The 12332-nt window shown below is 43.8% G+C and overlaps 1 protein-coding gene across 2 annotated transcripts in view; it reads right to left on the bottom strand.

The window, feature by feature from the left end:
- Positions 1-6123: 6123 nt before the first annotated feature.
- Positions 6124-12332, bottom strand: part of ZDHHC13 (zinc finger DHHC-type palmitoyltransferase 13) — a 51871-nt gene continuing 45662 nt past the window's right edge. For both annotated transcript variants that reach the window (XM_043580784.1, XM_043580785.1), the window contains exons 16-17: positions 9830-9927; positions 6124-7395 (exon numbers count right to left, since the gene is read on the bottom strand). In XM_043580784.1, coding sequence (XP_043436719.1) covers positions 7257-7395; positions 9830-9927 — 237 coding nt within the window. In that variant the 3' untranslated portion in view covers positions 6124-7256. The remainder of the gene's footprint in view (positions 7396-9829; positions 9928-12332) is intronic.

The following is a 12332-nucleotide window of genomic DNA, read 5'->3' as shown; positions in this document are numbered from 1 at the left end:
GCTTTCACAAGTTGGCCTTGGACTTACCCTTCAACTTAGCTTCAGCCATCTCTTCCAGAGGAGCTCCAGCTACACTCCAAGACTTGAAGCTTGCCAAATTTGCCAAGTACCCCACCTCATCATGTTTTGCTAATGCTGCTCATTTTGCCTAGAACATCTAGAAGATGGAACGCCCTCCGTCTTCACAACCTAACCAACTTCTTAGCCTGGCAAACTCCTATAATCGAGTCACAGGTCAAATGCCGTCTCCTCTGCAAAATCTTTCCTGAACTTCCTGAGCAGAACTAATCCACCTCTGTGTTCCCACAGCCAATACTTGACATAGCACTGCTGTCATTCCCTTGAAATTTTGAATTCCCATCTGCTTCCTCTTTAGAATGTGACACGCTTGTATTCACAGTGCTCGACAAATAGTAGGCACGCACTAAACATTTGTTGAGTGAGTGAAGTGGGAGAGAGTGTAGGCTGGACTAAATGCAAAATTCTGCTAGACTATAAAAGAAGAGATTATTATATGTGGAGTGAAGTTTAGAAATGAAAAACCCAAGCAAAACAAAGAAAGGGCCTTATTGTGGCTTAGCAGTCTTTGTGTTTCCCCTCTGCTTCCTGGGCACTGTTCTACTACATTTTCCAGGCTCACCTACCATTGACTGGGACACGGGACTGAGTTTGGCCAATGAAGGCCTGGCCCCCACGACATCCAGGAGAGTCTCCAGTCTCTTTCCACACCTGTGGATGCAGAAGGTCCAGTGGACGCCGAGGCCCTAGGAAACAGTGGAAACACTAGCTGGGAGGGAGCTCGGGTCCCTGCATGGAAGAGTATCTTCGAACAGCTAAATGGACTGTAACAAGAGGGGGAAATAAACCTTATGTGGTGTTAAGCCAGTGAGATATTGGCGGGGGCGGGGGTGGTTATTATCCCATTAACTCCCGTGACTATAATACTCCCAGCTATGATACTGGATGTGCTATAGCCAAGATATTCCACTTCTCACTGTTCAGTGTCCAGACAGACTGTTAAGTCACAGGGAGCATCATCAGGATTTTGTGTAGCAGTTGTGGCAATGATTCAAATGCACTGTCTCCGATGTGACTATACAGATATTTGGAAAGAGGAATGAAGTTAGGGCATCACAGCATAATAGTCATGTCCCCGTGGTCCCGACAAATAAAACAAGCCCAAACCTGCCTTCTCCCTTCTCCTTTCAAAGCCAAACTGTAAGACTCCGTTCCATTTAGTCTTACGGCCTGAGCAGCTGACTCCCAGGTGCCCTCCTTGCTGCCCACCCCACTGCCGGCTGCCACTACTCCACCGAGCCCACCGATAACCTCCAGACCACAAACCCCGTCTTCCCTCAGTTGTTCTTCTCAACCTCTCCTCAGCTCCCGACAAGTGACTCCTCCCTCTCCGAAATGAATTCTTCTTGAATTCTATGCCACTGTGCTATCGTGATTATCCTCCTATACCCAGCCTCCTCCCCATGCCCTCCTCCTCTTCTCCAGCTCCCTAAATCCATGGTCTGGAAGACTGTGTTCCTGCCCTTAGCACAGAGGTGATAAATGCAGGAAGCAGCCATGTGTGGGGCTGGGGAGACAAAGAGATGGGTCCCCTAATTTAGATGCCTCGAGGACAGGTTTCTCTGTCTCTCTCTGTCTCTCTCTCCCTCACATTTTGTTTGTTCGCGTTGGTTGTCATCTTTGGTCTCTTTTTAGAACCGATCTTCCCATTTCAGGAGGGCAACTCCCCTTTCCATTTTCATCTCAATTTTCTACCTCTCTCCTGTGACAACCTCATCCATCCGTGCTCATGACCCTCATTCATGCCCTGGTCTCTTTACAGCTGCCTTCTAGACTCTTCTGCTGCATAGCCTGCAATACCTTAAACTCAATAGGCCCCACCCACCGAACTCATCACCTAGTCTCCCCACACAGTTTTCCTTACTTCTCAGAAGAACACTGTCACCCTCTCATTCACTGGGTTCAAAGTCATCTTTGACTCTCCCTTCTCTTCCCCTCACATTCAATCAGTAATCTGGGCCTTCATTACATCTTGCCTGGACCATTATCAAAAGCTTATCTCTAACATTCTATATCCGTCGGAGTCCAGTCAGAAACACGGAAAAATAGTGTGTTCAGGGAATTGATTAAGCAGGTGCTAACCTTTTTCAGAAAGTAAAGAGGAGCACCCTGACTTAGCAGAGAGATGATAACTGCAGGAAGCAGCCATGAAGTGTGGGGCTGGGGAAAACAAAGAGAAGAGATGGGGGCGCCCTAATTTAGATCCCTCGAGGACAGGTTTCCCAGGGTTAGGAGTCAGACCTCTGAGCAGAGAGCCCTGCCTGGTTCCTGCTGGGGCTTCTATGGGAAGACGATGGAGGTGGTTGGGGAAGTGCGGGAGAAAAGCTAGACACGGATTCCAACTGTCTTCATCAGGGTTCAAGGCCATTGTAGGGACAACACTGAGAGGAACAGCTGGCAAGAAAAGTGGAGTTAAGTCTCTTCTCCCTTCCTCCTCCCCTATCTGCAGAACTTAATGGAAAATCAGCTGACAAGGAAATTGTAGTTTTTAGAATGCTAGTCCCAGAACACACAACACAGTATAGAAAGGTGAATTTGGCACATTTCCTTACCTCTAACCAATTTCCCAAATATTTCTAAATTATTAGCATTTATTGAGCCAAGTATAATTCTGAGCGCTTTATATGTTATTAAGACATTTAATCCTCTTAACAACATTTGGGAGTATATACTATTGTTATCCACATGATACAAACGAGGAAACAGAAGCATTATATAGGGAAGTCATTTGTTCAGAGGCAAAAGTCACTTACAGTTGGCATATCCAGGATTCAAACCCGGGGTGCCTAGCTATAAAACACTGACTCTCAAACTTTTTATTTTTCTAAACTTTCACACCAATATGTAGCTGAGGAAAAAGTCACAATCAGACGTTAGGGGTAAGAGGCCTTAAGCAAATGATTCTCAAACTGTAGCATGTGCACGTAAGAATCATTTGGGGAACGTGTTACAAATTCAGATTCTAAGACTCACTCCTCAGAAAACTGAGGGTAGGGTCTGACTCTGGAGGTAGGGGGTCAGACTCTGGAGGGTCTGAGAAGAGGAATTTGAATTTTAAACAAGTGATCCCTGGACACCACTCCCATCACCACAGGCCCGTTACTCTGATGCAAATGGTCTGTGGACCACAATTTAAGAATACTTACTTGGCAGGGGTTGGTGAGAACAGACAGGAAGACAGAACTTAAAAATATCCTTCTGTCCCCCAGTTGAGATTCAGTCCTCAAACACAACTCCGATCACATCATGTCCTGCTTAAAATCCCTTCAATTCATGTGACAAGCTCATGTGACAGATTAATTCAAGTAGTTACTGAATACATACTATGTAGTAGGCAATATTCTAGGTACCTGGGATACATCAGTGAACAAAACAAAAATCCCTCAGGGACCTGCTATCCTATTGGGTTGGGGAAGGAGACCGTAATGCAACAGACATATTAAATTACATAGTATGTTAAAAGGCAGTAAGTGCTAGGTCAAAAATGCAGAGTAGGGTAAAGAGGATGAATAGTTCAAGGAAAGACTATTCCAACTTTCTTTTTTTTTTCTTTTTTTTTTTTCTTTTTTTTAAAAATTTTTTTTCAACGTTTTTTATTTATTTTTGGGACAGAGAGAGACAGAGCATGAACGGGGGAGGGGCAGAGAGAGAGGGAGACACAGAATCGGAAACAGGCTGCAGGCTCCGAGCCATCAGCCCAGAGCCCGACGCGGGGCTCGAACTCACGGACCGCGAGATCGTGACCTGGCTGAAGTCGGACGCTTAGCCGACTGCGCCACCCAGGCGCCCCTATTCCAACTTTCTAGATGTTGGTGAGCATGGGCCTCATCGAGAAGTTGACATCTGGAAAAAAGCTCAGAGGAAAGGCATTTCACCCCGTGGATATCTGGGGAAAGAGCATTCCAGGCAGGGCACAGCAAGGAAAGGCTTGAGGCGGAAGCATGCCTAGCAGGTGTACAGGCATCAGCAAGAGGGAAAGCACAAGTGGTCAGATCCTGTCGGGCTTTGCAGGCCACTGTCAGGGCTTTGGCTCTTCCTCTGGTGAGCTCAAGAGTCACTAGAAGGTTCTAGGCAGAGAAGCAATAGGATTCAGTCGGTCTTTTATAAGGATCACTCTGGCTGCTTATGGCAGGGTAAGGTGGAAGCAGGGAGACCAAATAAGAAGGCTGCAATAACCCAGGCAAGAGGTGATGGTAACTCAGAACGACAGCAGCAATGGTGGTCAGAGGCACTCAATTCTGGATGTATTTTCGAGATGGAGTCTGCAGGATTTCTCAAAGAAATCTCAATCTGGCATATCACGAGAGAAAAAGAATCATCAAGAAAAGATTCTAAAGTTTTGATGTTGAGTAATTGAAAGGATGGAGTTTCCAAACAGCTGATATAGGGAAGACTAAGGGGTAGGGAACAGGGTTGTTTACTTTTTATTTATTTTATCTTCAAAAAAAATTTTTTAATGTTTGTTTCTGAGAGAGAGAGAGAGAGAGATTGAGAGAGAGAGAGAGGGGATGAGCTGGGGAGGGGCAGAGAGAGAGAGGGAGACACAGAATCTAAAGCAGGCTCCAGGCTCTGAGCTGTCAGCACAGAGCCTGACATGGGGCTTGAACCCATGAACTGTGAGATCATGACCTGAGTCAAAGTTGGACGCCTAAGCAAATGAGCCATCTGGGCTTCCCTATTTTATCTTTAAATTTACTATGTTTTATTTAATTCTTTACTTTTTATTTGTGAGGGTGAGGATAGAGTGGAGATTAGAAGTTCAATTTCAATTTTGGACATGTTAGGATGTCTATTAAACATTTATTTAAGTGGATAGAGTTGGAGAAGAAGTCTGAACCAGAGTTAAAAGTCTGGGGCATTTTGGTACATAGACCGTATACACAATCACACAACTGGACGAGATTGTCAAGGAAGGAGAAGTAAGTTTAGATGAAGGACAAGAAGTTCAAGAATTAGACACTGAGACATTCCAACATTCAATGCTAGGGGAAGGAAAACAGCAAAGGAGACTGGAGGATCTCGAGAGCAACCAGTGGGGTTAAAAGGAAACTCAGGGGCACTGTCTCGTGGAGGCCGCGTGAGGAAAGTATATTTGGGAAGACGGACTGGCCACCGTCAAATGCTGCTAAGCAGTTCCCATGGAGGGCAGGGGTGAAAGCCTGACTGCTTAAGTGGGTTAAGAGGAGGAAGGGGAGACAGGAATTGAAGATACCAGCCAGCCACAACATTTTCAAGGACTTTTTATTGACGAGGTAAGGAAACAGCTCCTGTTGCTCACTTAAACCTTACAGCTCCTTGGCTTAACATTCAAGGCCCCTGGTGACCTCGTCCCAATCAACCACTTCGATTTACTAACCGAGTGCCCCATTTGAAACACCCTATAGACCCAGCTGCCATGGTTCTAACTATACTTCAGACTCTCCCATTATCTGCATTCGGAGGGTTCTCTACATGAGAATGCCTTTCACTTCCAACTCCGGATTTCCAAACTAAGTACCATTGAAAGGCCCTTTGCAATGCCTTATCGTCCATAGACACCTCCCTTATCACATCTACTGGGGCTCTCTCCAACCTCTAAACTCTAACAATATTTTATTTGTACCTTTCTTATGGCTTTTAATATCTTCTATGTTATCCTATAGTTTCATTCATCTTAGCTTTCCCTCTAGATTGCAAGCTCTGTGATTAGTATGCCCAATTAAATGTTTTATGGCCTGAAAGACCTATCATGGTGCTCAATCAATACCTGTGGAATAATTTAAAAATTAATGAAATGTGCTTTCCATGCCATGTATCACTTAGAAGCACTGGCATATAGTGGTTTGGAAGGTGTGAGGCGAGGAATTTGAATTTTAAACAAGTAAGCCCCTGCTCCATCCCTAGAATTCTGGTTAAATGGTGTGTGGGCCACAATTTGAGAATATATACTTGGTAGGGTTTGAAGAGAAAGGGAAAGGCTATAGCTTGAGAAAGTCCTTCTGTCCCCCAACTGAGAATCAGATCAAACAATTATGATCACATCATACCCTGCTTAAAAACCCTTCATTCAATAAATTGAAACATTTATTGAACACACACAACGTGTCTGACAATATTCAAGGTGACTCTAGGCTCTAGAGTGGCTACCCCACTTGGTATCTAAGTGACCTTGGAGAAGATACAAACTTCTTTAGGCTTTAGTTTCCTTATCTGCAAAGGCTCGGTGCTCTGTAGAAGAAAGGAGAAAGGATCCTTGAAAAATTGAAAGGTCAATGTGGCTAGAGTACAAAGCATGGTCCAGAGTGAGACTGGGAAACAAAATAAGGTTATATTATTCAAGGCCTCATAGGTCATGATGAGAAGTTTATAAAGCCTTTACCCCAAGAGCAAGGGGAGCCTTAAGGAAGGGTTTTCAGTAGGAAGGTGCCATGTCCAGGGGCATTTATATACAATACCAAGAGTTAAAGTGGAATTAGTTTTTCCTCCAGAACAAGGGAAATTAGCACTTACAATCACATCAGTCCAATATTTTGAGGGTACTAAGTAAAAACAGTAATTAATCTTGAAAACCTCATCTGTTCCATTTTCTAAGTAAGATGGAAAATTAAATCTTGCTTACTGGTGTTAACAGGGAGCTCAACTTGGTCCTGGAATTGTGAATCAGTTTCTTTATGCCCTACATACACCTTTTCTCAATTTAAGATTCTGAAAGTTAAGTGTCAGAAATGAAGTCTCAACTACAAAAAAAAAAAAAAAATTTATTAAGTGTGAAAGCAAAACAGGTACTTCTATTTAGATATTTTTTACATATTTATAGATAAAACAAACAAATAATTTATCAAAAATTACAAGCTTAAAGAATAGTACTATTTTGAAACAACCAATAAAGTATTCGAAAATACTACATTTTATCCATAATTGGTGAATATTATGTCAAAAAAAAAAAAGTAAGTTGTATTTTCTTGTGAAACATATAAAAGCGTTTTTAGATGTCTGCCAAGATTGTTCAGGAACAGTCCATCTTGCTAAATCTAAAAGCGTAGTGCCTTTCTGGAGAACTTGTGTTTTTACTAAATAGCTTTACAGACCACCTGTGTTTTCCTTTGGGCTTCGGTGAACTCCTAATCTTCACTTCACTTGCAGACCACAGGGCATCAACATGAACACAGATCAGAGTGAGAGTCTGGGGTCGCTTTTCTTCATACTGAGCGAAGGACTTTCTCCTTAGCCGGGTGGAAGACCATGCTGTATTGGGACGTCCAATCTACGGCACAGGGCTTCACCAAGCCAAAGCAGCCACACTGAAAGAAATCTGCAAGGTTCTGCGTGAACCCAAGGCTGCCAAGGAAGGAAGAGAACACATCTTACTACTTTTCCTGTTTACCTTTTGACAAACATTCATCCAGACCATAAATATTCACTGAGAATTTACAATATACGACATCCTTTGAAGATCCTGCAGGAATCCAGAGGTGAATCAGACCGTTCCCTGGCTTACAGGACATTAAAATTGATGCCCAGTTCCATCTCTGGACCTGAATCCCTATTGTGAGATTCTCTGACTCCTGCCCAGCAACTTAATTTCCTTCTGAGTGCCCCACTCACTGGAATGATGGCTGCCATCAAGAAGTTTCCTTCTTTCCATTTGCACTGCCCTGATTCAGATTTTGATTATTTCAGAGGCCAAGCAGGCCGGCAACAGTACAGTCAACAGATGTTTGTGTGTTTTTTTTTCCTTAAACTTTCTAAGTTAAATATGGCCCTGGCCCTGTCTCAGTTCTTTCCAATTAATCTTTTTTTTTTTTTTTTTTTTTTTTTTTTAAATAGTCCAGAAGTCTTTTGTCCTTTTTTATACCTATCATCCCATGAACTCTGAGGAGCTCGGGCTCCTTTCCACTGGTTCTCACTAAGTGTGCTTCTCTGGGTGGGGCAGGCTGGCGTTTCCACTGAATTCAAGAACCTTTCTCCTTGGCTTCCTTCTTCTGATCATTTTCCTGCACATGCTTCACACGAGCTGCCTCGGCTCTTAGAATGCTTGATATGCTCACTACATACGTTAGTTCTCTTGGCAAGAATCTTCCCTCAACTTCTGGGTTTATGACACTGCCAACAGCATGCCGGGTGACACCGTAGACTCCTGCGGTTGTGCCTTGGGAACCTTTGCAGCCCGTTCCCTTGATGTCCACAATATCACCTTTCTGACAGATTCACAAGCATGTGGCCAGAACAGCAACTCCGTGTTATCTAAAAGGCCTAGAGAGAATGCAGCGGGGGCCTCCCCTCCTTCCCTTGTTGCTGGTCATTTTGGCGAATTACTCAAAGATGGCAGTTCCAACCAAAGGGAGGGAGCTCCTTCCAATTAATCTTACCTATTGGACATGGTGTGGTCTTCCAAAAACCTTGCCAAAACCCAAACCCTATACACTAAAACACATCTGTGCCTGAGGATGGCTGTGCATCTGCCGCTGCTGTGACAGTGATCAGGACAGGACCATCTCCACTCCTAGAAGACCAGCTCCAGAGCTAGTTGGTGAGGGAAAGCAACTCAGGGTAAGACAGACAAGACAAATTTTCAATCTGGGCAGGTTTTTGGAAGCTAGATTCACAGTGGCTCTAAGGCTTTGCCGTTAGGTCCTCCAGCCCACATTGCCATCACTCAGCAGTTGCAAACACGCCCAGCTCTCTCATCTCAGGCCCTTCTTCCAGACTCTTCTCTGGGGCTTGAAATGCCCTTCTGTCCTTCTCCATCATGCCCCACCACACATCTTTCAAGGCTCAGCTGAAAATTCCACCTCTGTCACAAAGGCTTCCATTCTTCAGTGGAGTAAATATTTATCTCTCTGGTTAAACTCCTGAGAAAGGACTTTACGATCATTGCCAGTCTGAGACAATCGTCACAAGCCTAACACTACTGTCCACCTTCCACCACCGAAGCCGTCTCTTCTCAATTTAGTCAACTGCTCTCCTCTCTAAACACAGATCATAGTCATATCCCAGGCTCTGATTTCCTTTTCTCACAGCCTAACAGTTTCATCTCGTACCACAAGTGTGCTTTAAAATAGACTGCTCATGAGATATGCAGTGGGCGTTAAATCCCCAGAGGGCTCAGGGTCACCTCTGCAGCACTCCCAGCTTCCAAGACCCCGATATATATGACAGGGAGATAAGCTTCAAAGCCTGACTGTTCATATCGTAAGATGACAGGCTTCCTACAAACACTCTCATTTTCTACTGAGGACAGGTTTTATACAACCGATGCTCTTGGGAAAACATACCCCAAACCTGAAACACTAGTTTCTCCCTGATGCGGATGGGCACATTAAACACAGGGCTAAAAGAATCACTGGTGATAGAAAGGTAGGTTGAAAATCTTGGCAAAGTTCACAATCTAATGCTTTCTGCAGACAGCCTGGTGGCTGGAATTCTCAGCCACGTGCTCGGTTATCTCACACTGATTTCACGCCAGCAACATGCAATCCTGTGACCATGTGGCTTGACTAAAGAGATTCCCCATGTTGGCAAAACTTCAAAGTCACTTAGCTATTTGTGCCAAGTCCAGCAGACTAAGTCCCAAATTCTTACCACCTTGGGGCTCATGACCTCACCACTCACCTCCCGTCAGTCACTAAGGCTTCCAAGAAATAAGAGGTTCAACTCCATCAGATAGCAAGTTAGAGTGCAGCATGGCCTGAGTGGTGGCAGCAGACTGGGAAACCAATGGTTAGGCTAGCATCCTCCACAGGACTCAGTGGTCAAAACAGATGGGACTTACTTGTATGGGGTCCTCCTGAGGGACAATGTCTGTTTCATATGCCTGCTCTGCTTCAACAGGCTGGTTTTCTCGTGGGAAGTCAGGCCCAGGAAAGCAATCTGCAAAAGAAGTTTGGAAGGTACATGAAAAATACCGCTATGTCAAGGTTCCGTTTCTCTCCGTGAATCACAGGACAGAGGTAAACATTCAGTACTCCCCCAAATACAGTGTCACCTCGCCCTCTAAGCAAGGATCATGGTGAGGATAACAACAGCTCAGCAGCTCTAAATGAGACTCTCCTATGTAAATCTAGGAGCTGAGCAGTTGTTTATTTATTTATTTTTAAGTAATCTCTACACCCAATGCGGGGCTCAAACTCATGACCCCGAAATTATGAGTCACACACTCTGCTGACTGAGCCAGCCAGGCACCCCTGAGCATTTATCCTTTTGATTGATTTTTATTAACCTTCAAAAAAGCAGAGTCATGAAATAATTGTTTTAGTGATTTAAGCCAGGGCTTACCACCTTGTTTAGGTTCTCAACACGTTCAGCAAGCAACTTTTAGATGAATAAAACAATATGTGATCAGCATTACTGCAATTCTCACTTTGTGTATGTTTCTTAGTAGTTCTTTAGAAAGGGCCAAATGAAAAAGTTAAAGAACATTTAAATGTACTGAAGTGAAGAACATTTAAATCCACAATTTGGGGAAAGGTAAGAATTCAGGTAACTTAAATACTCCCAAATATGGAGCACCTGGGTGGCTCAGTCGGTTGTGTCTGATTCCTGATTTCAGCTCAGGTCATAATCTCATGGTTTCGTGAATTTGAGCCCCACAGGAGCTCTGCAGTGACAGCGTGAAGTCTGCTTGAGATTCTCCCTCTCCCTGTCTTCTGTCCCTACTCTACTCACACTCTCTGCCTCAAAATAAATGAATAAACTAAAAAAAGAAAAAAAAAAACCTCCCAAATCATCCGGGTGCCTGGGTGGCTCAGCTGGTTAAGCGGCCTTCAGCTCAGGTCATGATCTCATGGTTTGTGGGATCGAGCCCCACATTGGGTTCTGCTTGAGAGCAGATTCTACCCCTCCCCCACTCACACACTCTCTCTCAAAATAAACATTAAAAAAAAAAGACCCTCCCAAATCATTAAAACAACTATTACTGAGTTACCCCCATTTAATCCTGAAAATAACTCAAACATCAAGCTCCTTATCTGTAAAACAGAGATTATCACACCATCGTCCCTCATCAGATGCTTAAGGACTTGACATCATATATTTAAAATACCCAGTGCAGAGGCTCCTGGAGGTAAAGTAACTGGTCCAAAGTCACACAGCTTAGAGAGTGGCAGAACTGAGACAGATACCTCAGTCAGTGTGAGAATAAAGTTCATGGTCCTTACCACAAACTACATGCTCAGTTTGACTTGCTATAGTCAAACCCATGACTCACCAGAGCAGTCATCAAATGAAAGGCTTCGAACAAGAGAATTGGTTTGTTTATTAAGAAAACAACATTACTAGGGGGCGCCTGTGTGACTCAGTTGGTTAAGTCCGACTTCAGCTCAGGTCATGAAAAAAAAATTTTTTTTTTAAGAAAACAACATTAAATTGCTGTATTTGAAAACTACCCAAAAACTTTGAGTTCATTTTCCTTGCCTTAGAAAGTATTAACAAAACTAAGGTTTCTTTAAAAAATTGATATTATAGTCTTACATATACTGTCCTTGTCCTAAGCCTCCAGAAAAGAAGAAAGAGAATTAGAATCCATGTCTCAAACCTTAGGTTCTACATCTGCTTCCACCTCTCACCACCCTTATGGACAAAACTGGGCACTCGACATCTCATAGGCTTAGTTTTCTCACCTTTAGAATGGAGACACTACTTTGGCACAATCTATACCTCAAACGTCTGTTGGGGAATAGATAGGAAAGTGCTCTGGAATATGTAAGATACAGATAAATACTAGGTATCATACGAGATAGTAGTTAATATTAATAATCACTGATGCTAATACTCATTCTTACTGCCTGAGTCTATAGATGCCAGAGGGGCAGAAGATTAAGATGAATGTTCAGAAGCCTCCGTTCAGTCGGTGTTACCGGCTTAATTCCTTTCCTTGGCACTTTTTTCCTTTGTCTGTCTTTATCACTTTGTTACTATTATTGTAGAACTGGTTACTTCCCTGTTAAAGTGGAATGCACTTTTTTTTTAATTTTTTTTTTTAACATTTATTTATTTTTGAGACAGAGAGAGACAGAGCACAAACGGGGGAGGGGCAGAGACAGAGGGAGACAAAGAATCCGAAGCAGGCTCCAGGCTCTGAGCCATCAGTCCAGAGCCCGACGCGGGGCTCGAACTCCCGAACCGCGAGATCATGACCTGGCTGAAGTCGGACGCTCAACCGACTGAGCCACCCAGGCGCCCCGTGGAATGCACTTTTGAGGAGTAATGCTCTAATTATGTGCGGTCGCACAGTAATTGGCTCAGACTGACCATGGCCGTCCATTCCACAAGCATGG

The sequence above is a fragment of the Prionailurus bengalensis genome, chromosome D1 (assembly GCF_016509475.1).
Source record: "Prionailurus bengalensis isolate Pbe53 chromosome D1, Fcat_Pben_1.1_paternal_pri, whole genome shotgun sequence".
NCBI classification, from domain to species: domain Eukaryota; kingdom Metazoa; phylum Chordata; class Mammalia; order Carnivora; family Felidae; genus Prionailurus; species Prionailurus bengalensis.
This window is presented reverse-complemented; position numbering and strand designations above follow the sequence as displayed.